This window comes from Puntigrus tetrazona, chromosome 24, assembly GCF_018831695.1.
Source record: "Puntigrus tetrazona isolate hp1 chromosome 24, ASM1883169v1, whole genome shotgun sequence".
NCBI lineage: Eukaryota > Metazoa > Chordata > Actinopteri > Cypriniformes > Cyprinidae > Puntigrus > Puntigrus tetrazona.
The window spans coordinates 17705534-17731376 of record NC_056722.1 but is presented as its reverse complement, the minus strand read 5'-3'; the positions used below and the strand labels follow the sequence as shown (position 1 = coordinate 17731376).

At 34.9% G+C, this 25843-nt stretch overlaps 1 protein-coding gene across 2 annotated transcripts in view; it reads left to right on the top strand.

The window, feature by feature from the left end:
- The window catches only part of vipr1b (vasoactive intestinal peptide receptor 1b), a 42759-nt gene extending 19548 nt beyond the window's left edge, over positions 1 to 23211 (top strand). For both annotated transcript variants that reach the window (XM_043225664.1, XM_043225663.1), the window contains 10 exons: positions 1993 to 2093; positions 4027 to 4124; positions 9890 to 10025; positions 14677 to 14830; positions 14965 to 15025; positions 15108 to 15180; positions 16564 to 16655; positions 18343 to 18472; positions 19321 to 19362; positions 21044 to 23211. In XM_043225664.1, the coding sequence (XP_043081599.1) occupies positions 1993 to 2093; positions 4027 to 4124; positions 9890 to 10025; positions 14677 to 14830; positions 14965 to 15025; positions 15108 to 15180; positions 16564 to 16655; positions 18343 to 18472; positions 19321 to 19362; positions 21044 to 21238 (1082 nt within the window). In that variant the 3' untranslated portion in view covers positions 21239 to 23211. The remainder of the gene's footprint in view (positions 1 to 1992; positions 2094 to 4026; positions 4125 to 9889; positions 10026 to 14676; positions 14831 to 14964; positions 15026 to 15107; positions 15181 to 16563; positions 16656 to 18342; positions 18473 to 19320; positions 19363 to 21043) is intronic.
- The last annotated feature ends 2632 nt before the right edge of the window (positions 23212 to 25843 follow it).

The window sequence follows — 25843 nt, the reverse complement described above, 5'->3', positions numbered from 1 at the left end:
TGTTGATTGATTCATTAATTGCTTGTCAATCAATCAATCAATGAATTTATTTTGGTCTGTTATCTTATTGAACCATTCAGCCAGTTCCCTTCAGATACAGTACCAGAGAAGTGCTGCTTTAGTATCCTTGACATGCAGCTGTGTTTAGTACTTACTATTATTGACTTTTAATGGTGCATCTTTCAAATGTTGAATGAACAAATCAATACCCATTAAATGAACAATACAACTTTTAATAGTTTATTAAAGTGACAATATAATAATGACAAAAATACTGTCTTTGGGTAATTGTAGGGGGGATAATACTTTGTTTTATTAATTTCTTGTGTATAGAGTTAAAGGTTTAAGAAACCGAGTTGTCCATGTATTCTAATTTATATACGCTAATGCACTAAATGTAAAATCGAACAGTTGTTTTATTTTCTGATAATAATGGTGCAGATTACTTGATTCTTTATAGGATGTGTCGGAGGCCAAAACTAAGCAACACAATGGTCAATTAATTTTTTAACAAGTTTAATCCTAAGTGCAAGTCATTGCGTGCATTAGGATATTGTATAATTCTTGTAATTGGTAAAAAAAAACCCATTTGGTTTGTTCTGTACCTGCAAGTATGATTCATTCAGCAGCAGACATCGTTGTTATAGATGGAGGTCACTTCCAGTCGGGGCAGGCACAGGTGGTCTTTGTGTGTAGATTTGACAGATTTGAAGTTGTTTCTGCTGGCATTTGTTCCTTTGGAAAGTAATTTTAAGTTTTTTTTCCATTTGAGAATGTTGTTGTATAGCTCTATTCAGTGCTCATTTATGAAACAGCTTCTTTCAGCGTTCACGTAACAAGCACACTGAAGAGAAACCACACGGGAACTCATTCACCTAGTCTTTTTAATTCAAGCTTGAGTGAAATTGATTGGTTTGTTTTGGATCAATACGTGGCATTGTGACATGGGACCTGCTTTGAATGCACCGAGGAGGAACTAAGTGTCCTTCCTCCTGAAGTATACATCATATTTTTCAAATTCTGTGGACCGTAAGACAATGCTGTCTCTAAATGAATCATCCTCGAGGGATACCTACACCTAGTCCTTGAATATCTCCCTTGTTCGTATACAAAAAGGATCTGGATGAGTCAGATTGTAATCTAAATTCTCTCATACAATTTTTTTTTGGTCTCAACTATATTGTACTGTGTTACAGTAGCTGGTTTCAAAGTACTTTACTTGCTGTTCCAGTAACATGCTAATGTTTTCCATTTTAAATACATTAGTTATAGTTACGTTTTTTTCTCTTGTGGTATATATGGTATTGTAATAGTTTATCTTAAATTGTTCTCTATCTACCGTGTATTATATCTCTATACCATGTGATTTTGAAAATGCTTTAATTAATAATAATAATAATAATAATAATAATTAATTTTGTTCATAACCTACAGTGTACTACCTTTTCATATATATATATATATATATATATATATATATATATATATATATATATATATATTTGATTTACAAGAAAATACTATTTCACTTTTTCTGCAGACTTTCCTTCATTTTTAATTCACTGTGTGAATTTATATTTCTTTATAACTTTATTTTACTTTATTTTAATTTACTACCAATTTTTTCTAAATTGTTTCTACACTACTTTCACGTAGCTTCCTCAACACTGGGTAAATTGGACCCAAGAAATCTTGTTTTTCTCTTCCAAGCATCTCAATAATTTATTGTTCATATCTGTATACAGCACAGATCAAAACAATATGCTCAAACAGTGCTCAGTTGGGTCTCTTTGCGCATTGATTCGATTCAGTTTTACATTCACTGTGACACTGTGCATTGAGAAGGGCCAAGAAACCCGTTTATTGACGTGGCCTGTATTGTGTGGATACACTCCGGGACGCCAGAGCACAATAAACAGATGCAGCTTCTAAATAGAACAGCCAGTGTGTGTATCTTGAGGATAATGATCTCACAGGTAATTTCTCACACAGGTAACCTCTCAAAGACCTGCACTGCTGATGGCTGGACCGAGATGGACCCGATGGAAATCGCAGTACAGTGCGGCTATAATTTGAATGGCACTGTTGATGATGTAAGTACAAAAAAACGCAATAAAATGAGCGCAGTTGTAATTTTAATGGTAGAATACTGGCAAAGTCTCCTGTAAAAATAAATAACATTTTCTTCACTATAGTGTAATAAATCTAATTAGATTTTTCCCGGAATTCTTTATGTTAGCATTTGCATGTCACTGATCAGTTTATGTGTTATGTATGTATTAGGGCTTTGTTATATCGTCTGTTGTTGAATTTGTGTGTGTTTTGTTATTTTAGTGTCACATTATGTTTTTTTTATTATAAAGTTACAAAGCAGAATTTAATTTTTCAATGTACATAATAGTATATATGTATATATACTATTATATAATAGTATATAACAATATATATGTGTGTGCGTGTTAAAAGTAAACTAAATTTATTTAAATATAGCATTGCAAAATTAAATGATTGCAACTGCTTACCTTTAAAAAAAATGGTAAATTCAATGAATCATATTTCTTCAGTGCATTTTATCATTGCTAAAGGTGTTTGAGAGACATCAGAAAGTACCATACATGCAAAATATCTTAAAGTTGTATCAAACTAGTGTTTTGAACTCCACCGGCATTATACAACACTAAAATGCTCTTGACGTATTGAACTTTTAGCATGCAGAAATCGATCGTTCTAAAGCCATATTGAGTGTTCCTCACCCAAAAAACCCAAGCTTTAACATTCACCCTTTTTCAGTCAACCTTTTAGCCTCCTTTTCCAGCCAGCCTTTTATTGCAGAGTGCAAACGAGCAAATCCAAACATAATAGTCCCTTTATTTAGCGTTGCACGTCGGTGTCAGCCTTTGGATGCATTTGTAAACATACTAATAATCCATCACTGAAGCAGATATTACATAACATGAAACACCTTGATCTTTTGAGCAGAGTGTTGTTAAGTGAAGAGCAAATGACCTTTGCCCTTTGATGAAAGCTTTCCCAGCAAGTGTTTGCATCAACAGGAAGGGTAATCAGCACACACAGACCCACAGGGAATATGTGGGCATGGGACTTAAAAGGAATTTTATGTTTTTGTTGATGAGTGTCTGATGCTCCTTCTTGCCGTGTTCAGGTTTTTATATTTAACTTTGGTCGGAGAGTAAAGGGGGTTATTTGAATACGCTCTACGCAGGTGAGTCTTTTAGCAAAGCTTTGTGTGGAGGAGACAGCACAGTACCCATTCTTATACCACAAAAAAGATAACCTTGAGTAAAGAAACATTCTTTTCAGACATCAGGATACCAAAAAAGGCAGCGCATTGAGTCATAGTCACATACCGTGGTTGTTTTTTTCTTTTGAGCTGTAGTGTTTATGAAGGTTGTGAATACATAGCCCACTGTGGTCATGTGTACTCAGATCAATAGATTTGCACGCTTTAACAGAATTATTTGGTGGAAAGCATTTAATGATACCATATAAAAAGTTAATAATACCATTTCTTATAGTTAAACAGTAGTGCCCCTTTATATTTTTGTGGCATCCCTGATTTTTCTTGGTGAATAGAAAGTTTAAATGAAGAGCAGTTTTTTTTTTAAATATTTAATGTTGTACAGTGTAATGTGTCCTTGCTGAATAAAAGTGTTAATCCCTTTTTCAGACAAAGTAATCTTGACCTCAAACCAACAGTTTCTTTTTCTTTTTTTCTTTTATTGAACTTTTTAACAATAAAAGCAGCATACAGACACAGGAGGATCATAACAAATATTTTTCACCTGACACCACCCACCCCCCATAAAAATTTAATAGAAAAACACCATACATGTTGTAATATGAAGAATGTCAAGCATAATCTCTAGAGTACAGAATATATGTTGGAGCATTAAAGTTTAGACATTTCAATCATTTATCAAATGAACAGTAGTGTAATTTAAATATTCAAAGAGAACTGAACTGTTCAGCACTGTTTAGCAATGTATTGTTTCTTTTGTTTTGCAGGATAGTTTCTTTAGGTCGGTGAAGATCGGCTACACCATCGGGCACAGTGTTTCTCTCATCTCTCTCACCACTGCCATTGTAATACTTTGTATTTTCAGGTAAGACATTCTGCATTTGTTGAAACTAATGCTAATGCTCTAATGCTTTTGCATTTCAAAATGTGTCACGTTTTTGCTATCGAACTTGCTTTAACTAATTTTAAAACCCTATCCAAGGCAATTATTTCTAAGGAAAATGACTTCCTGTCTAACTGACAAGTCTTTAAAATGAACTGACAGGGCAGTAATTACATTTGCTTTTTTAATACAAATCAACAGCATGAACAGGGTCAAAGAACAGGGTTCAAGTACAAGTCTCTCTCTCTCTCTCTTAAAACCCTTTTCAATATTGAGGTCTAAATGTAAAGGCTATTTAAATAATTGATATTAATTATTCTAAAAGATAAATATTAATAATATTAATTAATGCAATGTTAGTTTGAAATATTTATCAGAATTCATTTGTATGTTGCTAGATACAAAAGTAGGCTACTTTTGATCCTTTATTTATTTTTTTTTGCTGTCAAATACAGGGCTCAGTTTGAGTTCTAGTAATGTTTCACATTGAATGATGCCATTTTGATTAAGCTAATGGTTAACAGGCTTTAAAAACAGAAAAACAGTGCTTCTTGCGTGGTTGTAGCCAACCCCAGATTCACCATGGGGCGTCTCGGAGAGAGTCCCTGAATCACTGAAGCTGGATTAAACAGCAAACAACATGCATCCGTTTTGACACTACAGTGATTGATTTAGCTCACCAGAGGCAAAACATTTTGCTAATGACAGAGATAAGAGCTTTCCTACATGTATATTCCAACACACACATTTCATCTTGACCAAACAAGACTCCCCGCCATCAGAGAATCATTCCAGTGGGCTTTAGTGCTCACCATGTAAACCCAGCGTTGAACTATAAAGACCACCAAGTTAGCACAATTGGTGTAGGCAATGTCATTTATGTATAAATTAAACACTGCATGCAATTGTGGATCAGATTATTTATGATGCTCTTCTGGTGGATGGTTTATTTTTGACAAGCTCATTATAGTAACTGCTGTAGAGGTAGCTTTCTCATAATATATGGTCCTGCTAATCAGTGCAATATTAATAGGTTAAGATGAGGTAAGATGACCCTAGGCCAAAATGACCATAGACAGTATAAAATCTCATTACTTTGGTAAATGACTATGCTATTTTAAATTTGGCAGTATCATCTAAATTTGAACATTTCAGTCGAAACATTTTTTTAAGTTATCTGATCTAATGTAGTGTCTCTGTTAAATATGCCATTATGTGTGTTTTTATGTATTATGTTGAATATCATAGTTTTTTTGAGTGTCTGTTTGTTATTGAAGGATTTATAAACACATCAGACCTTTTAGATTTGTGGAGCGAAAATTATGATGTAAACTGATCAATTAGACCCTTGAAGTAAGATGCCATGTGGCATATTGTCACTATTATTATATATATTTTTTTAATTTAATACGTATTGAAATTGAAAAGAGTTATTGTTCAGTATTTCCATGAATAACATAGATTGATTGAAATGCATGCATAGTGTTGCTATTAAGGCATATTTATTTAAAATGTTGCTGATAAATATTTAGACTAAATATTACTATGCCTGTATATAGGTTGTAGAATTTTACCTTTTAACTTTTACTGGGACTCTTCTTTTGTTATTCTATTATTTAACTAAACTGGCAAAATAAACATTTAAATGAAAAATGTATTATGTTACCTTAATGACACTTTAAAAAATATAGAAATATTAAAAAGAATTATACAGAAGTTATTTCTTATACCTGTGTAATACCAATAATATATGTTTATATTTTGTTCTATGACAGCTAAATTAATTTCTATTTATTTCCTATAATATATAATAACACACTGAAGGATGCATCATCAACCTGCGCAAAAAAATATTATACTGTGAAAAATTTTATTGTAACTTATTAAAAAAAAATAACTTTCATATATTTTAGATTCATTGCATTTATAGTAAAACATTTGAAAACACTTTTTTGTTGTAATTTTGATTATTAGTGCTTACAGTTCATGAAAGTCCAGAAAAAAATCCAGTATCTCAAAATATTAGAATTTTTAAATTGTAGATGCATTTAATGATCACCCCTACAGTATAAATTCTGGGTATTTCTTGTTCTTTGAAAACACAATAATGGGGAAGACTGCTGACTTAGCAATAGTCCAGAAGATAATCATTGATGTCCTCCACAAAAAGGTCACGGAAGGTCATTACTGAAAGGGGCGGCTGTTCACAGAGTGCTGTATAAAAGCATATTAAATGCAAAGTTGACTGGAAGAAAAAGAAAAAGTACACTTTACATTTCATTTGGAAATCAAGGTCTGGAGTCTGGAGGAAGACTGGAGAGCTGCTTGAAGTTCAGTGTGAAGTTTCTGAAGTCAGAGATGATTTGGGGTGCTGTGACATTTGCTGGCATTGGTCCATTGTGTTTTATCAAGTCCAAAGTCAATGCAGCCTTCTACCAGAAGATTTTGGAGCACTTTATGCTTCCATCTGCTGACAAGCTTTTTGAAGATGCTTTCCTTTTCCAGCAGCACCTGTCCTCAGTGACACAACCACTTCCAAGTGGTTTGCTGACAATGATATTACAGTTTGATTGGCTAGTAAACATTCCTGACCTGAACCCCATGTGGAATCTGTGGTATATTTTTAAGAGAAAGATGAGAAACAGTCAATCCAACGATCCAACAAAGAAATCTTTGAATATTTTGAGATCTGTAAGCTCTAATCATCAGAATAATTTTAAATTGTTTTACTTTAGATGTAATGAATCTACAATATATGAATGATTCACTTTTATAAAAAAAAAAAGACTAAAAATAATGAACATTTTTATGATATTCACATTTTTTAAATGCACCTGTATATCTAAATATATCTAAAACAATTTAAAAGCAAATGACGTTGTTTTTCAAGAGGGAATTCTCTATTATTTGTTTTATTTACCAAGTGAATAAGAGGATGATGACCTATATAAGTGTAGAAGTTGTCAAGTGTAAACTTGAACAGCGTCAATCCTCCCCGGAGCATCCTGGGGTTAAATGCTTTGCTCAAGGGCACAATTGTGATAGTTCATGGCTCTCTCCTGATTACATACTCTAAGCTCATCCACATCCCACCTCAAATGTTGCCATTTCCATCAGTAATAAGGTTCATGTGTCACCAGTATGACAGAGCAGCACTACACCTCGATAAAGCTGCTCATGCTCAGCTCTTCAGCAATGTAATCAGTCCTAATCCCGTCTATTAACACTATCTGCACTCGAGCTGCAGGCTTAAGCAGTCTTAACTGAGAGGATATCAGTCTGATGTGGGATTTCAGTGACTGACAGGGGATGAAGACCTGATCACACCTCAGGTTGTTATTATTGCCGGTCTGAACACTTGCTTCCACCCCACTGAATGACTCAGGTCACAAGTTGTCTTTGCTTGGTGGAAACACATAGTCTGTGGTCTAATTAAATTCTGCCTTTACCAAGAAACACTTGGTAAAAATGTTATAGTGTTCAAATCTGTCAGCGGTATGTCAAGGTGATCCTGCAGATGGCCACACACTAGAGACGCAACATAGACCTGTAAAATCATGCTGATAGTGTCAGATCACAGCATGTGAAATGAACAGACCGGAGACGACATAGCTGTGCACGAGCGCTAGGTTCAAGGAAACACAGGGATTTGACCTTTAACTCCAAAAAATGTTATAGTCAGTTTGGAAGAATTGCAATGAGAAAGTCAAGTAGCTATAATTTAAACAAATCCTGTTTGCAATCAATGTTAAGCTCTATAGAAAGCAACTGTGACATACTGATGAACATTAAAGACTCATGAAGCAAATGATTTGAATCTAGAAGATTCATTTAAAAAAAGATTGGAATAAACATTCAAACAATACTGGAATTAAAAGATGCTGTCAGTCCAATGTTTTACAATTTTTGTTTTATTTGTATACTATTATAGTTTGTATTCATATTTTACATTTGTTGACAAGGAAACATTTTACATCTTATTTTTTTATGTTTCATTAAATGCATTTATTGTTATTAGTTTTTAATATCCAAAAATGGAGCTGTATAAGAAAGATTTTGCCTGCTGTTATGTATTATATTTTTTGGCACATTTCAGCTAGTTTTTAATGAAAAACTTTTATTTTAAAAGTAAATTAATTTTTCCACACTTTGTTTAGAATTCATCTTGCTGGCTATTTAACTATAACAACGCTGATATGCATAATAGTTTAAAATCCATTAGTATGGCAAGACATTACCAATGAAGACAGACAAATGAAAATTCAACACCGTAAATCAAAAACTAATTTGTAGAAACTTAATATTAACAGTAATGCAACTGGTAGACAAAAAAGACTTCATAATAAGCTATTGAAAAATGTTTAGTCTAACTCTTAACTGATATTTATTTATTTATTTATTTATTACATGCATTCATTGTGCCAGTATGTAAACCTGTAATAAAATGTGTGACAAGTTTATGTAAATGTTTTAAACATGATTTTCATAAAGAGGAACTGGCTTCTGGGGTTATATAATCTTGCATAGTAACAAAATGCAAAAGCATTATGTATATTCAAAACACTGGGGTTGATAAGATTTTTTTAAAGAAACTAATATCTGTATTTAGCAAAGACGGTTTAAATTGATTCAGTTTTTATATTATATAAAGATTATATTTTATATAAAGTCTGTTCTTTTGAACTTTTATTTTGCATAACTCTAACACTGATAATAAGTAGTATTTCTTATGCCATAAATCAGAATATTAGACTGGTGCTGAAAATTAAACTTTGTTATGACAGAAAGAAATTATATTGATAAAACAGAAAACAGTTCTTTTTCTTTTACAGTTCAAATGTAATGATAATTCACTGTATTACGGTATTTACAGACCCCAAGCATTTGAATGGTACTATATTTTTTGGTCATTATATCTTTCAGACTTTGACTGATTCATTTAAATTATTCTGATAAGGGTGACAAACAATCTATCTCCAATAAAGTGCTGTAAAAATGTAGTCCCAACAACTCAACACATGATTATTTTGCATTGTTCTACACTAACAATCCCTACAGCATGACAACTTTTATAGATGTGTCAGTATATGAGAGTATTACTGTAAAACAAACTATAGAATATTAATCTTTTCTTAGCACCAGAGCACAGAAAGAACCCAGTGTTTAAACAAAGTGTCAGTAGATGTGAGGTATGGACACTATAAACAAAAGACATCAAGTTCAGGGTGTTCTGGGATATCAGACACGCTCTCTGTTTTAAAAACACTTGGATAAAGCAGCTGTGAATGTCTTCTAAGAAGTATAATCCACAAAATGAAAATTATACCATTATTTACCAACTCTCATTTTGCTCTAAACTCGACTTGCTTTCTTTTAGATTCAGTGCAGTTAGCATTTTTGGCTGCCTGCCATAGCTTGATAATATTAAAAAAAGCATGTTGGACATAAAATGAACAGCTACCTTGAATTTTGAATCAGATTTTGTGAATTCCCATGTTTACAGCAAGTAGAAATGCGTGTGAAATGGACAACAACACAATGGAGCAAATTATCAGTTTAACAAACCCCTCACACAGACCAGAAAGCTCAATTAGGATTTCATTTGTAGTGTAATTAGCTGTCATTTTTCCCGTTATTAGTTCCAAGGACAGGGTGTAATTAGGGGGCAGGGGATTTCTCAATCAGGCTTAACGTATTTTAGATGCAGTCTGTGAGCGTGGTTGATTGTATTCCTTGTATTCCCTCAGGAAACTCCACTGCACGAGGAACTACATCCACATGCACCTGTTTGTGTCCTTCATTCTGAAAGCCATCGCCGTCTTTGTCAAAGATGCGGTGCTCTACGATGTTATTCAAGAGTCTGACAACTGCTCCACTGGTTCTGTAAGTTTATTATTGCACAGTCTATTTATTTCGTATTGAATAAATCCCTCGGGAGCCTGTAATAGTTTCAATTAGCAAACCATGTGACATCCACACGCAGCAAACCGAGTATTTATCCAGCAGTCTTGGTAATCAGCGTAAGTATAGTAGATCCCAGCTGATCACGTTTACATTTTTTCATACTCGCTGGTCTTGGGCCTCTCGACTGTTATGTCTGCTGCTAAACATCTATGGGCATAACTTCACACTCGCTGCTGAATTCACTGCTGTGGGTGACCTCTGTTTGAACCAGCTTGCCAAAATACTTGTTCCAGTCATTCTGGATGGCATGTACGCCCACTGTTATTGCTGTAGCCCCTCAAGCTAACTCAATTTCACAGATTTTTCTTTCACAACATTGCAAAATCACAAGATGTTATGTGAATTTTGGGTCATTTTTCGACACTTGGCACCTCAGGGTATTTGATTTGTGCTAGTTTTACACTACTGTTCTGACAAGCTCATGTATGCCGGTTTACTAGTGTCCCACAAATGCTATTGACAAGTTTAGTTTAACTAGTAACACTTGCTGAAAGTCCACAAGAACCAAACCTAGTTGACTAGTCTATAATGTTTATTATATAGTATTGGTATATATTATATAGAGTATTAGTAGACTTAGGTAGGATAGGTAGAAGGGTCACATACTTGCAATGTATCCTATACTCAGTCATCTCTGTTGTATACTCTCTTATAACACATTAAAACTGTTCTTATGAATATCCATGAGATGATACAACATTATAAAGTTATTTAAAATATATTATGCATTCATTTTAATGCCTTAAGAATACCTTTCACGCTAGTGGTTTGCTAGAGAGAGCACTCAACGAGGAAAACGTCAACTTAAACGAAATAAACAACATATTTACAGGCTGGTAGGCAGGACGAAAAACCACACACATAACTGGATCTTAAATACACACAGTAATTGACTAAACTAACAAGACACAGCTGACGACAAATTAGACAATTAACAGAAAGTAGGTTATATAGAACACATGGCACAGGACAGAACAACTTTTTTTCCTCTCGTTATAAATCATGGCAATGGATGTTTGTAGGCTTACATATATCGCAGCAACCACACTACCCATTATTTTTATTTGAAGGAGATGTAGACAAGAGAGGTATAAGACTAGAGTCGCTATAGACGTGCTTAATGTAAATAAGGAGTCATCCAAGCATTAATGGCAAATAAAGGACCTTGTACTTGAAAGTGGCCACGTTTCCATTGGGCATATTTGCAATTTCAGTTTGAGCAGTTTGAATGGTAATAAAAAATAAACCAATACGATTAAAAAGCAGATAAATTTAGCATGTTTCCATCTAGACAATTGTAGACAATTTCATGCTGGAATTTGCTATTTAGTTGACTACTTTATTAGTTTCACAGGGTTGTAGCAGACATCATTATCTGATTGCTAGTAATGGTGAAGGACGTTTTCTGAGATGAATCAGCTGTTAAAATGACTATTGACTGAATTTTGCAAAGGAGCATGAAGCTCTCAATGAAAAACATAGCTCTTTATCAAAGTGCATGGAGTGAGTATGCTGTAACACGTGTCCGATCTGGTGTCTGTCAGGGTCTGCAGATTGAGCAAGAGTTTGTCGTTTATCAAGGTTGTCCGTTGAATCTCCAAAAGTGTGAAGCTCTTTCAAACTGAGCATTTGACTGCTTACAATTTCGATGCAAACGGACTTTAAATGAAACTTCTGAAAAGATTAAAAGGGTAGTTGACATATCAGTGTGTCCTATGGTGTGACAGAAAAATGTAAAATGAAAACCACTCTGACATTGAAGATAAACCTCTCTCACGCTATCTGTAACTCTAGGAATGAAGATACATTTTTCTTATCTTATTTCTGTGTCATGTTTTTTTTTTCTACGTTTTTGCTACATCAAACCACAGGATACAGTCCAATTTTTTGTCAGCTATCCATGCAAATCTATAAAATGTACTTTCTTATAGTGTTTTTACAGTGAAAACAAAAAACGCTGTGGCAAATAGAATGTGCATGTCTTAATGAGGACTGTCTAATGAAGATGTTTTTGTTCACAGGTCATTTGCTGCAAGTTTATGTCACACCAGACTCGTTTTATGTTGAACAAAATCAATCAGTCCATCAATCATAGTTCATAATTCGAATAATTCATAGTCATGATTAAAAATTACATATAAGTGAAATATAATTCACAATCTCATATTCTGGCTTTATTTCTTTTGACAAATTATAAGCATGCAAGCTTTTCAAGCATCGTAGACCAGGCACTGGCATACAATAAGATACTATAATAGGCAAGCAGCAGGCTCCTCTTTCAAAATTCTTTGCAAGGGCAGCCTTTTATGGATCCATTACATCCTCTCCATTATTCTTTTCAGGGGCTCCCACCATTTTTTTAGGTCTGTGATTTTTTTTTAGTCTTTATCAGACTCTGCTGGGATAGAAAACAAAGTTTTATTTATTTAAAATTTTACAATTGTGAGATATAAACATGTGAAAAAAGTTGTTATTACGACAGTCAATTCTGGGATATATAAAGTCACAGTTATGCAAAATAAATTGCAGATTAAAAGACATAAACCCACAGTTATAAGACATAAAGTAGTGATTACGAGATATAAGCATAGTGCTTACAACCACTTCAGCCATGATTTATTTATGATACAGCACTAATAAAACTGTTAATATGATATATAAAGTAACTGTTAAAGTCACAACTGATAGATAAAAAAGCCATAATTACTTTTTTCTATTCTGAAGATGAAGCAAGATTTACATACAAATAATTTCACAGTAATGAGATATAATTTTGTTGCTGTTGATGAAATATTATTAAAAGATGTAAAATCACATTTTGAGATATAAAATGGCATTGTAAGAAATAAATCTTAAAATTTTTATCAGGAACTGTCTTAAAAATCTCACATCCCTTTTAAAGACTTTATCTACATGTGAAGTATTACTAATCTCATTTGGAATCAGTGAATATTCGCAGTTAGGCTGCCTTGTTAACGTTATTCTCACCTTTAAATAACCCGTGGGGAAAGACAGAATGACTGATTGCCAGAAAACTGCTTTATAAAAAGAATTAGTTGCAGTGATTTTATCTATGATACATAATAAATGCATGACAAAAAGCTGTTGAGAGGTTTGCCTTGGCAGAAGGTGTTTGTTAGCCATTTGTGTGGTCGAGCCTGCAGCGAAAGCTTTCTGTCTATTTTAGGGATTGCATGCCCTTAGCAAGAGTCTGCGGCTCTCAGAGTAATTTGGGATGATTTGTGCGCATTAGAACTATGAGTCTGATCCATTCATCCTGCTCTGCCTCATTTTACACGCCTGAAAGCAGAAAGCATCATTCAGAGCCTTCTGCTGTCTAAACTGTCGATTGCTTCATCCACCCAATTCTTTTCTCCTGGCTTTAAGGCATGCGCTCTCATTTTGAGCGTGTTGCAGAAAGGAACTGGGTTTCAGATGTGTGAATCTTGGGAATCTTTGATCCCCGGATCATGGAGCTCAAAGACGTATTTTTAGAAAGGCAGAGGTTTATTATTATGTACAAGACTACATCCTTTTAAAATCAAGGTGGGTGTAAACAACTGCTCGACTTGTTAATCTTTAGCAAGTTCTGTTTCAAAATAGTCAACCATCTTGTTCATCCCCAGTATATTGTAGTTTTATTGACATGAACATAACAGCTCATTAACTGTGTTCAAATGATGTCCAGCAGCACACCCATAGTTCTCAGCATGATGGTTTTGTTTGTATTGAACAGTCAGAAGTTGGTAGTCATCATTAATTCATTTTGCTCTTGAGCAGGAGGACATGGCATTTTCAGCGTGATGCTGGATCTTTGCTCTGTTTTTGCTTTTCACCTTCAGCCACTTGCACCCTCCTGTCTGATTTCATTGCTGTGTGTTTGTTTATAGTTCTCCTGCATTCTGCTTGCCACATCTCACTGTCCTCCCTCAACAAACTCTTCTCAACCTCCCACAGGGTCTACCCAAATAAACCGCTGCTTTCATGAAAGTCTATTACCAGTGCTTTTGCAAGTTTTTTGCAAGTCAAAGAAATCCAAAAAAGGCGAGCACTAGCTAGGCAATACATGACATATGCATAATTACCTACAGTGATTAGGGTTTAGAATATATATATTATATATATAAAATAATAAACGAAGCAGTAGTTTATTTATAATGAAATTATAAATAATTAATGAAATTATTACTGGGTTCCCAGCCCTAGAGACACCTCTACACTGCATATTTTGCATGTCTTTCTTTTCTGACACACCAGTTTCATCATCTTTTCATCATCAGTCACCATCTTCTAATGAGCTGATGATCTGAATCAAGTGTGTTTGATTAAAGAGACGCAAAACATCAGTGCCTCCAGGAACAGGGTTGGGAAACACTGTTGTATCAGAAAGCATCATTGTTGCAGATATTCAAAACGGTTGCTGCTTTAGCGGAAAACATTTGCATATACAGTGGTTGGACTGCAGCGTTTTACAATTTGTTTTTATCAGTGTGGTAAATGTCAGGATGTCCCTACTCAGAGCACTCAAGGGTGGGAATGACTTCTCATTTCCTTCGTCTCTGATTTTCAGGTTGGCTGCAAAGCTGTGATTGTCTTTTTCCAGTATTGCATTATGGCAAGCTTCTTCTGGCTGCTAGTCGAAGGTCTGTATCTTCATGCACTGTTGGCCGTCTCTTTCTTCTCAGAGAGGAAATACTTCTGGTGGTACATTCTGATTGGCTGGGGTAGGTGTCACACGCGCATCTGTTTCTTTATTAACCTCATATTATTAACCTTTGACATAATGATTATGTCAATGGGCCATGTAAAACGGCAGCTGCTGATTTACTGACTGAAAACCACTCTCATTTCACTACAGGAGGTCCAACGATTTTCATCATGGCTTGGAGCTTTGCCAAAGCTTACTTCAATGATGTCGGGTAAGATAAATGCATCACCTTTAATGATTTTAAGTAAAAATCAAGACCTAAATACATGACATTTATTTGCCCTTTTTTCCAGGTGCTGGGATATAATTGAAAACTCTGACCCATTCTGGTGGATTATCAAAACCCCAATATTAGCTTCAATTCTGGTGAGATATCATTTCACTGATAGACTAGACTATCTGATATGTCACCGTAATTAGAGAAAGTTATCCGTCTAAACTGTAAAGAATGTATGCTTCTATTTTGTCTGAGAAATGTGTTAGTTATTATATCAGTTATTTGTTAAATAAATTGCAGCAGTCCCCATTAAGTCTAGCCTTTCCTGGCAATACTTTCAACTTTAGGACACATCTCATCCATCTTCACTGGCTGCTAGCATAAACATTAAAAAAATGGTGTCCAGTTACAATACCTAAAACACAAAGTGTCCCTTATATATACAGTATGCATTTTGCAAGGGACACAGTGTATATACACACATTTTTTTATTATATGTTTAGTGCTTTCTTATTTATTTATCTGTTATATAAATAATGTATTTTGAAATAAAATAAAAATAATCTATTGCATTTAAAATAAAAATAAATAAATAATACAAATAAATATTTATTTGTATTTATTTATTTATTTATTTATTTGTATTTATATATATATATATATATATATATATATATATATATATATATATAGTATGTATATGTATGTATTGTATATTGTATATATATGTGTGTATATATTTAAGTATATATACATTTTAATTTTTAATTAACTATATACATATTGTTGGCACATGTTTTGTGTATTTTAGTGTTTTGTAAACACATTAAAGTTCTCATTACTTTTACTTTGTGTTTTGGCTGCTTGTAAAAACCTTACCTGACAATATAAGGATTTGCTTAGTGCTGAGTGTTAAGATGTCCGTTACACAAATCTGTTGACGTATGTGCCAGGCAATATTATCTCTCTAGGGATTTATATTATACATGAAATATCAATAAGGGCTGAAAAGTGCGTGAAAACACTCTTAGAAGCTCTTCGTGGCATGTCTTTTGAGAGATTTAGAGGATAGAAAGATGCACTTGAGAGAGAGAGAGTGAGAGAGAGAGAGAATGACAGAGAGAAAATCTTTCCGTCTAGTGAAATGTTTATGCAGGTTTATTTATGGTGCAGGCGATTTGCTATGGTAGGCCAGAAAACTGAAACACTTCTTGTCTTCCTCCACTCCGACATGCTTACTGCACAGTTAATGCTTGTTTTTGCTATTCAGAAAGTAAACAGTCTTAACACAGTCCATCTCATCTACTTAGAGATAATGTTGTCTGTCTCGCTGCTGTTTTAAGGAGGTAGTTTTGTTTTGTACTTTTGCTAATAGATGCCAGTCTCTGCTTTCTCTGAGACATAAACACTGTGCTTTGGAACCATTGGCTTTATGACCCCTCGGTGATTTCAATAATATGTGCTGAATCATGACATAAAGCTCTATTTTGAACAAAATAAAACCCTATTTTGTTATTTGTCCCCAACAACAGATGAACTTTATCCTGTTCATTTGCATCATTCGGATACTTCGGCAGAAGATTAACTGTCCTGACATTGGGAGAAATGAATCAAACCAATATTCGTAAGTATTTGAACCCCATTCAAACAGATTTTTGCATTCAAATAAGATTAATGCAGTAATTTGTTCTCTTTAATCTCCTCACCCTGCTGAGAGGACCATTGAAATTTAAAGGGATAGCTAACACAAATTTAACATTTGCTCACCCTCATCTCTCTCTGAGCTCATGACTAACTCTTCTGTGCCGCACGATGGGAGATTTTACTCTTTTAAATGAGATGTTAACCTAGTGTGAGACATCTTGACGAATGTGAATGAGATTTGAACTGCAGCAAAGGAGATTACCTGTGACTATAATAGCAACCTAAATTTCTGAAAATATTTTTCCCTGAATCCAAGCTATCATATGACTTCAGAAGAAGACGTGGAATCTAGCAAATGAGTCGCATGATGTTTTTTTGCATTCTTGTTGAAGCTTAAAGTTTATTTGTAATTGATGGAAAAGAACAGAAAGCAAGTTATTAATACATCTTTCATTAGCCACGTTTCGATTACAGATTTGCGCAAAACTTTAGTGATATTTTATAAATGTTGATAAAAAAACCTATTACAGTGTTTTCAGTAACCAATGTTAAAACGTAGCCTTTTGCAATAAGTGATGGCAACAGATTTTGGTGAGATTTGCCGGACTTGGATATATTTATACAAAGGAAGCGTATGCTTGTATCTTTACAGAAGCAGCACAGAGAAACATGCATCAACCAAGTGGCTGTAGTCAGCTTCAGTGCTCTGCAGACATGTGAAGTGTAAACTGTTTTAGCATTAATGGCAGAGAAAGCTCCTTGTACTCAAGAATGATCACGTATCAATTGTTTTTTGGAGGTTATAATAAATTGAAGAATGATAATATGACTTTTCACATATGCCATGTGACTTGTAAATGTAAATTATAAAATTAATGCATTTATACCATTTTTAATTGCCTGAAAAACCTCCTCATTTTGAGCTTAAAAACTTATTTGGGAGTTAATGCGAAATGTACACATTTGGCGTCTTTTCATTTCTCAATTTTAATTTTGTACAATTTGAAGGGTAATGGAATCACGGCTATTGGTGAAATAAAGTGATGGCTGATTTTTCATTTTTAAATGATCTTTTTATATAAATGTTGGTCCAAACTGGTTAAAGCTTGAAAGTTCTGGTCTAGTTAGTAGACCAGCCTTTGGCTAATCAGCAAAACCAGCATAAAATGAAATCTGGCTGGCCAAATGAGTCTTGCTGGTTAAGATATGGGGACACCAGCATCTAAATCACTTCTTGTAACTATTTTGGTCTTTTTGGTAGGATGAGGACTAGAAGTACATGAGAAACATTTTAGCTTATGTAATTTTAACATGGGCATAAAATATGGGGATATTTTAGCTGGCCTCTCCAGCAGCGAGCGAGAACCCACTGCACTGCAATCTCATCATCTAAAATGTCACTGGCTCTCTCCGCCCCTGTTCGGATGATTTAATGTCCTTTGTCCTTAAGTAGCTCTCCGCTGTGCAGTTCGCACAAAACAAGACTCAATTCTTAAGCACCTGCAATTTTCTACCCGGTATCACTAATGTTGTTATTCCAGTAATATGCTTTTTGATATCACCTAGTAATGATATCATTCTCGGCCCTGCGCTGTGTGCGGGTTATGACTGACAGGAAAGTATCCCATAAAGCTGTTTGTCATGTTCTTTCTTCTTCTTTTCTATAGGAGGCTGGCAAAATCCACACTTTTGTTGATTCCACTCTTCGGGATAAACTTCATCATATTCGCTTTCATTCCTGAGAACATAAAAACTGAACTAAGGCTCGTTTTTGACCTCATTCTTGGTTCATTTCAGGTACGTCTGAGGATTTAATCACTCAAACTAGCCGTGAAAACTAAAAGTAGAGACCAAATATCAATAGTTGCCAGTGACAGAAAATGCTCTCAGGCTAATCGTAGCACTGTTGTTCAGATAGCAGAATAGTTTAATGATGTCTGGTAGAACTGCTCAGGGCTCCTCAAACAGTCTCCGTAGAGAATCTCTGACTTGCACACTTTAGCTATTGGCCATTGTTTTTTTTAATGGCATAATTGGGTGTTTCTTCAACTGTGGCCACTTTTGCCCTGTGGATGTTTAGGAAATAAACTCTCTTATAAACACTTTTTACATTCTCACTAGTCTATTCAATTTGAAGTAAAGGTCATAGCCATTTCCATCACTTTGCAAATTATGTATTGTATAAATTGATGAAAATTTAATAATAATATATATATATATATATATATATATATATATATATATATATATATATATATATATATATATTTTTTTAAACCATAATTATGCAAATTACACTATACATTACATAGCATTTTTTGTGTGTGGGAAATCATAATTTTTTACTATATATATTAAAACTAAACTTGACCTTGATGTAACAAAAGAAAAATCTGTTAGTTTTAATAGAAATAAGCCCAAAAGAGTGCCCCAGTTCTGGCATGAATTCAGGAAGGGTTTGCCCCTGTTAGTTAAGTATTCTTATATCTGCTTCAGGACTCACCAACCCATATTTTTAGACCACAGTCATACTAGACAGTCTGATAGAAATCCCTAGGCATTTAGCACATTGTCATTCCCATGTGTAACGCCTTCATTGTACTTACAGTGACGTTTCAGTAAGTTTCTTCCACTTGTTTTAACAGGGTTTTGTGGTTGCTGTGCTCTACTGTTTCCTAAATGGAGAGGTAAGACATGAATGGATGAATGGATGGACAGACAGATTCTTTAGATGCACTCAGTCACAACTGATCAGAAGCCACTTCCTATATTGAAGTTTCATTCAATTTCTCTAGCTAAAAGCCCTGGAAGCTTGTAATTGGCTTAGATTCTGCTAGCTCACACATGGCTACAAATAGCTCTAGACATACTGGCACAGGAGGCCTATAACTTTGATATATGCATTGATGTTCAAGCATCTTGGGGCTTTTTTGCTTGTATAGATTAAATAAAAGGGTCACAGGTGCAGAATTGTATTCGAGGTGCATTCAAATAATTTGCCATTTTTGTGCACCACAGATGAACAACTAGTACACAAACTGATTTCTATGTGTAAAATGGTCCCACTTTACCATAAAAACAACCCAAGTTCACTGGAATTAAGTGACTACATTTGTGCAAAACATGAAGTACATTTCACTGCACTTTTCAGGTGAACACTTGAGATTTTTCACACAAATTATAATATACAGTGGCAAATTATTCATTGATAAGACTTATTTTCATGCAGTTCCCTGCACGATACCATGTTCATTTGTTAAAACACTTTTATAATAGTGCATAACTTTTATAAAAAACAATAACAAACTAATACATTTTGATATTTGCAACACAAGCAGCACCATGTTTTTGGCTTTCATAATGTGGTAAACTTGCTCTAAAACTCACCTGGTACATCATTACACTTGCAGTGTAGAGCTAGTAGATGTAATTTTTTACGACTCACTTACCAGACATTTTATTTCCAAACTGTCTTGATGCGTACACCAACAATCATAAAATGTTACTGCAGTCATATTTACAGGCGTTTAGACTTAGGCTGGGTTCACACTAAAATATTTTTTTATCTTATAAGATATTCAGTATGCGAGAGACAACAAACATGCACATGCTTTTCATCCAAAAATTAAGAAGGCTGATTTTGTCAAATATGTTAAACGTGCCTATGCGCTGCGTTGTGATACTCTATAAAATGGCTGAAAACTGAGGGGAGAAGAATAGAGAATAAGTAGAGAATTGTGTATTAAAACAACGTATACTTCAAGTTTTGCAGAAATGTAGCCTGGAGTCAAGTATTTCCAATGAGCCAATGTTTCGTAAACCTGATTAAAATCATAACTTAATGTTCCTTAATTTCAGAGTTACTGACCCAAAAATGAAAATGCTGTCATTTAATTACTCACCCTCGTGTCGTTCCAAACCCTTAACATCCAGTTCATCTTCAGAACACAAATTAAGATACATTTAATGAAATCCAAGGCCTTTCTGATCCTCCATAGGCAACTACTACATTCAAGGCCCACAAAGGTTGAAAGAACATCTTTAAAATAGTGACATCAGTTGTCCCACCATAATTTTATGAAGCTATGAAAATAATTTGTGCAAATGTCACATGAAATATTTTAATGATGTCCTTGCTGTGTCAGGTACGTGGCTGTTTATGCAGAGTCACAAAGCTTTCTGATTTCATCAAAAATATCTTAATTTGTGTTCACAAGATTAACAAAAGTTTTATGGGATTGGAACGACATGAGGTTGAGTAATTAATGACAGAATTTTCATTTTTGGGTAATCTATTCTTTTAATGTTCTATTCTTTGAACGTTTTATTATCACCAATTGATTAGATTGGATCTTGTCCTTCTCTCAGGTACAAGCAGAGATCAAGAGGAAATGGAGGCGATGGCATCTCGAAAGGTTTATGGGTCCTGATACCAAATACCAGCACCCATCCATGGGCAGCAACGGCAACAACTTTAGCACGCAGATCTCCATGCTAACTCGCTGCAGCCCCAAGACTCGCCGAGCATCCGCATGTCAAGACGAGACATCCATCACAGTCTAAATTAGGATCGACAATGATCCGATATTATCACCAGAATGAGACCGTGTGGACATGAAGATGTTCAAGGAAGTGTTCCAGCGAAATTCAGTTCTGAACTTCAGACTGTATTATACATTTTTGCAGAGATGAGCATTTTCTGAAAATGAGTTGCCATAGAAGTTGTCAGTGAGGTTCATGTATGAAAACACAATATCCGACAGGCACAGGTGATCTTCTCCAACACATAAAACCTGTAAATAAAGCCACAGTGATCTTCTGGAAAGCAGCGAGATCCTAGTTCCGCCGTCATTTTGTGCCAACTCGGCTCTGCAGGGACACAGAAGCCACACCATCATCAAGAATGACTGATGATACGCTGCAGGAAAAAGAGGTTAGGGATTCTTTGCCTGGACTGCTCTTATATATTTTGCTTATGAAGTAAGTTAAAAAGAAAAAAAAAAAAAAAGAGAAACAAAGAGGCTACCAAAAGCGGATTGTTGAATATCCAATATATGGAGATACACTGTAGAGACCAAATGTGATGTTTCTTCGAAACATGTTGTTCATTTGTTTCATTTTTTTTTTAAGATGTTTTCAGATCTCTGTGTGTGTGTGTGTGTGTGTGTGTAGGCACGTTTGGAAGCCGAATGCCCTTCTCTGCACTATCATTCTAGATCAGTCATCCCAGCAGTGTGTCAGCATTCAGTTTGCATGCTTGTTTGAGTGTCATTGTGCCATGTACCGCCGTGACTTGACGGTTTTATGGTCTAATGTCAAATCCTTTTGTGTGCGAAGAACAAGCTATCAATTACGAGATCATCGACAACAAGGACGGCGCTGTTGGAGCTTGATATAACTGTCATAGGCTTTGCCAATGCTTATTATTTATCTTAAAGAATACGCATAAACCAATTTATACTTAACAATGGAAGTGTACTTCCATGTGTATTGTAGGTCTCTGCAGTAATGCTAAGGCTGTAAACTTACCGTTTCCTTTGTACTGTGACAACATTTTTTTTTTACATGCTTTGGTTCCAGCGGTAACTGGCAGTGCTTGTTCAACTAGAAGGATTTTTGTGTTTATGTACAAGCTAAAGGGAAACGAAAAAGCAGGCCGCCCTGTCACAGCAATGTTCTTGTCTCACAGTTTTACTCATTGAGATGGACTTGCAGCCAGATCAAGGCCTGTGAAGTCTCGGAAAGCGACTCGAACTGGGTCAGCGCCACATAAAGGTAGTTCAGTCTGGATCGTGGTTTCTGTTTCCAGTGGAGTGTAAAATAATTATGTACAGTCACATCTGATAGAATATATAAAGGGAATGTACAGCAAATTCATTTTAATGCCACAGCTGGGATGTCTTGCAAAGGTTATAGTAATATATTTAATAAAAAAACCTCAAATTTAAGCCTCAAATCACTGCCCAATATTGTCCGATGGCATAGCATTTTATATTTTAAATTTGCGATTAGCCAGATTACCTCTAATCTACCATGATAAAGAATGTATATTCTTATAAAAATGTTAGGTAAATGTTGTAATTTTCAATACATAAAAGATCAAAAATCACTTTAAGTTAGCAGTGTACTTTGTGAACTTTATATAAATGCATATATTAAAAGGTGCCTATTTTAATGCGTTGCGCTGTATAGACTATTTCTGGTTTTGAAACGATGGTGTTTTGTCGTGTATCAATGTGGGTGAAACATAATATATAAGTGCACAGCAGAAGAACTGGATGTTGTGTATATTAAAACTCTGTATCTGTGCCGTGAAAGTAAATAATATTTGTCCATACCGCATGCTACACAAGCAGGATAGGGAACATTTTGAGTAATAAATTCACAAGAAGCATGACCCAAATTCTTTACAGTCATGTGTACGCGTGAATATTTTTGTATCTACGTTTAAACGAGCTTGATACATGGTATGTATTTTTGTAACATTTGGGACCATTTTCCATTGTTGTTTGAATGTTCACGCTCAACGATTTTAAATAAACAACTTGAGTTGTACGTTTACGTTGCTCAGAAATGCTACACACACACACACACACACACACACACACACACGCACACACACACACAAGAAATGCTTGTCCATAGGGTTACAACAGACACTCTCATATCAAATCCTTTCTATTTTCCATCTGCCTTCAAGAAAGCCAAGAATAAGCCGTGTGTCACAGTCCAGTTTCCCCAGAGAGATTTGGCTAAATAATTTATTTGCTGTGTAAATTTCACTCTACTAAAATACACAGCTTCCCCTCTGAGCCTGTCAAATCCCAGACTTACTTTGAAGGACCGTTCTGCTTTTGCCTTCTGGTAGGCACTGAATGAAATTAAGGGCATAGCAGCAAACGCTAACAACACCACACATTTTTCTACTTTTAGAGGCTTCGGTTTAATTGTCTAGATAATTTCAGCAATCCATTGTGCCAGCCCTGTCTCGATCCTGCAGGAAACAAGACATTTTCCTTATCTACCTAGTTTTCTCCTTTGTTTCTTCTGTTCCGCAGATAAAAACAAGTTAATGTGGGTTATGACATGCACTTTAAAAGTTTTTAAAAGAACTCGGATACTCCAAAACAATGCTAATAGCGAATAGGAAAATGCCACCAATTCGTAATCAAACACTGTTTAAAAGAGTATCCAATATCCTTTGTTATTAATGTCAAAGGCGACGCATTCGGTCAAATCATAAATATTTTGTAACAAATTGATGTTACTTGGTAGTAAAATGAGCAAAGCTTGTTTTGTAGCTTGAGGGAAAAAAATATTTATAAAAATATATATTTTTACAAACCCAAAAAGCAAACTCAAAGTTGTATTAAACTGTTTTTGTATTCATAGGTGATACGTTTCAACTCTTTAATGCCTTGATCCTTTTTGGACTGTTTTCTGTTAGTAAATCATAATGTTGGCTACATTATGACATATGTATACATCAGCAGGGGTCTGACAGGAAAGATTAGTTTTCACTAACTCATCCGACACAGGCTGAGAACATCTTGAATAGACAAAGAAAAAAAATATTTATGTCAGCAATGGTAAGAGATTTATTTTCTCTGTGTGGTTTCATCTCATTGTCAGCCGGTCCCATTTCCCATAACTCTCTTGAAGGCCAATCTTAAAGGGTAGCGCTTCAGTTTAGGCAAAGACAACACTTCACCCATAAAATGTTTTCTGAAATTATTTAGGTTTAAAGGAATAGCTCACCCATTGACAAAAATGAATCCACCCGACATTTCACAAGATGTACATGAGGTTGTTTAGTAATCTGAACAGATTTAGAGAAAGGCATGATTTGCTCGCAATGGATCTTCAGCAGTGAATGGGTGCCGTCAGAATGAGAGTCCAAACTGCTGACATTAACAATTAAACAATTAAAATTAACCACCTGTTCACATATCAACGTCTTGTAACATCATATAAAATATTTATAGCTTGAAAGGTCTAAGGATGAATATATTTTCAGCAAATTTTTATTTCATTTTCGAAACCGTTCCTATATTTAAATGTAGTTAAGGGAATATTTTACTCGTTCATTTTGAAATGGATTAAAATAAGCCTCAAACCTGGCAACCGCTTCACTGAATACAAGTGTAAAGCGTGTGCCTGAATTTCAGTTTTAATGTGTTTTTCTGTTCTATCAGAGGAGTTTAGTCGTGTTATCTGTGTTTTTGTTTTGAAGGGTTCACCGCTTCAGTCAGGGATCATCCATCTACCCAGGTCAGATTGTACTGATAACAAAATACATGAAAAATAAAGCTGTCAGAATGCTCGAGGGACATAATATATTTCCTCTGCCACAGCCTCCCTTCAGCCTGATACCATATGAGTTTTTCAGATATAAACCTTGAAACTGAGTGATTTCTACCAGATTGAACCAATAAATTTTGTTCATGGTTCCTAAAGGATTCTATGACTTTTTTTCTCCAGATTAACACTTTTTCTGTATGTTATGTAGATGTCTTGCAGCTAACATGAATCCTTAATTTAACACGTGGAAAAGCAAGAAGCTAATAAATAATGGCAATGACAAATACCACATTCCTATACCATATTCTCATGCAAATTGGCAATTTGAAAATGTGTTACTAAAAGTGTTTCTCTGGTGTTCGATGTTGTTTTTTCTGCTTTCCACATCGGGCCTGTTAACAGGTGCTTAGCCGCAGGCTAATTTTAGTATTCATGTCCATTGTTAAATATTCATGGTCTAAAGTACCCATCAAGGTTGAGCAAAAGCATTGTTCAACAAGTTTCAAAGCTTTGAGCTGGACCCAACCTGCTTTAAGAATAGCTAGCAAATCTGTGCCATTGTATTGCTGGCTCAACTTGATATTGAAAAAACGTCTGGGTGCCCTCCGTGTGAAATCTAGTGGCTTCCATTCGGCAGTGCATGACATTGTATAAGAAAGAACTTGAGCTGGTAATTTGCTGTCCTTTCAGTTTTGAGCCAGCGATTTAACCCTCGCAGGAGTGATTGAGAACCAAGACTGGAGCTAGACCTGTCAGACAGTGTCCAGTCAGAGAGAGCTTGACTTGCCTCAGGCTCCGGGGTGTTGATAAGATGCAGACCCGTGTGCGCACACACACACACACACACACACACACACACACATACAT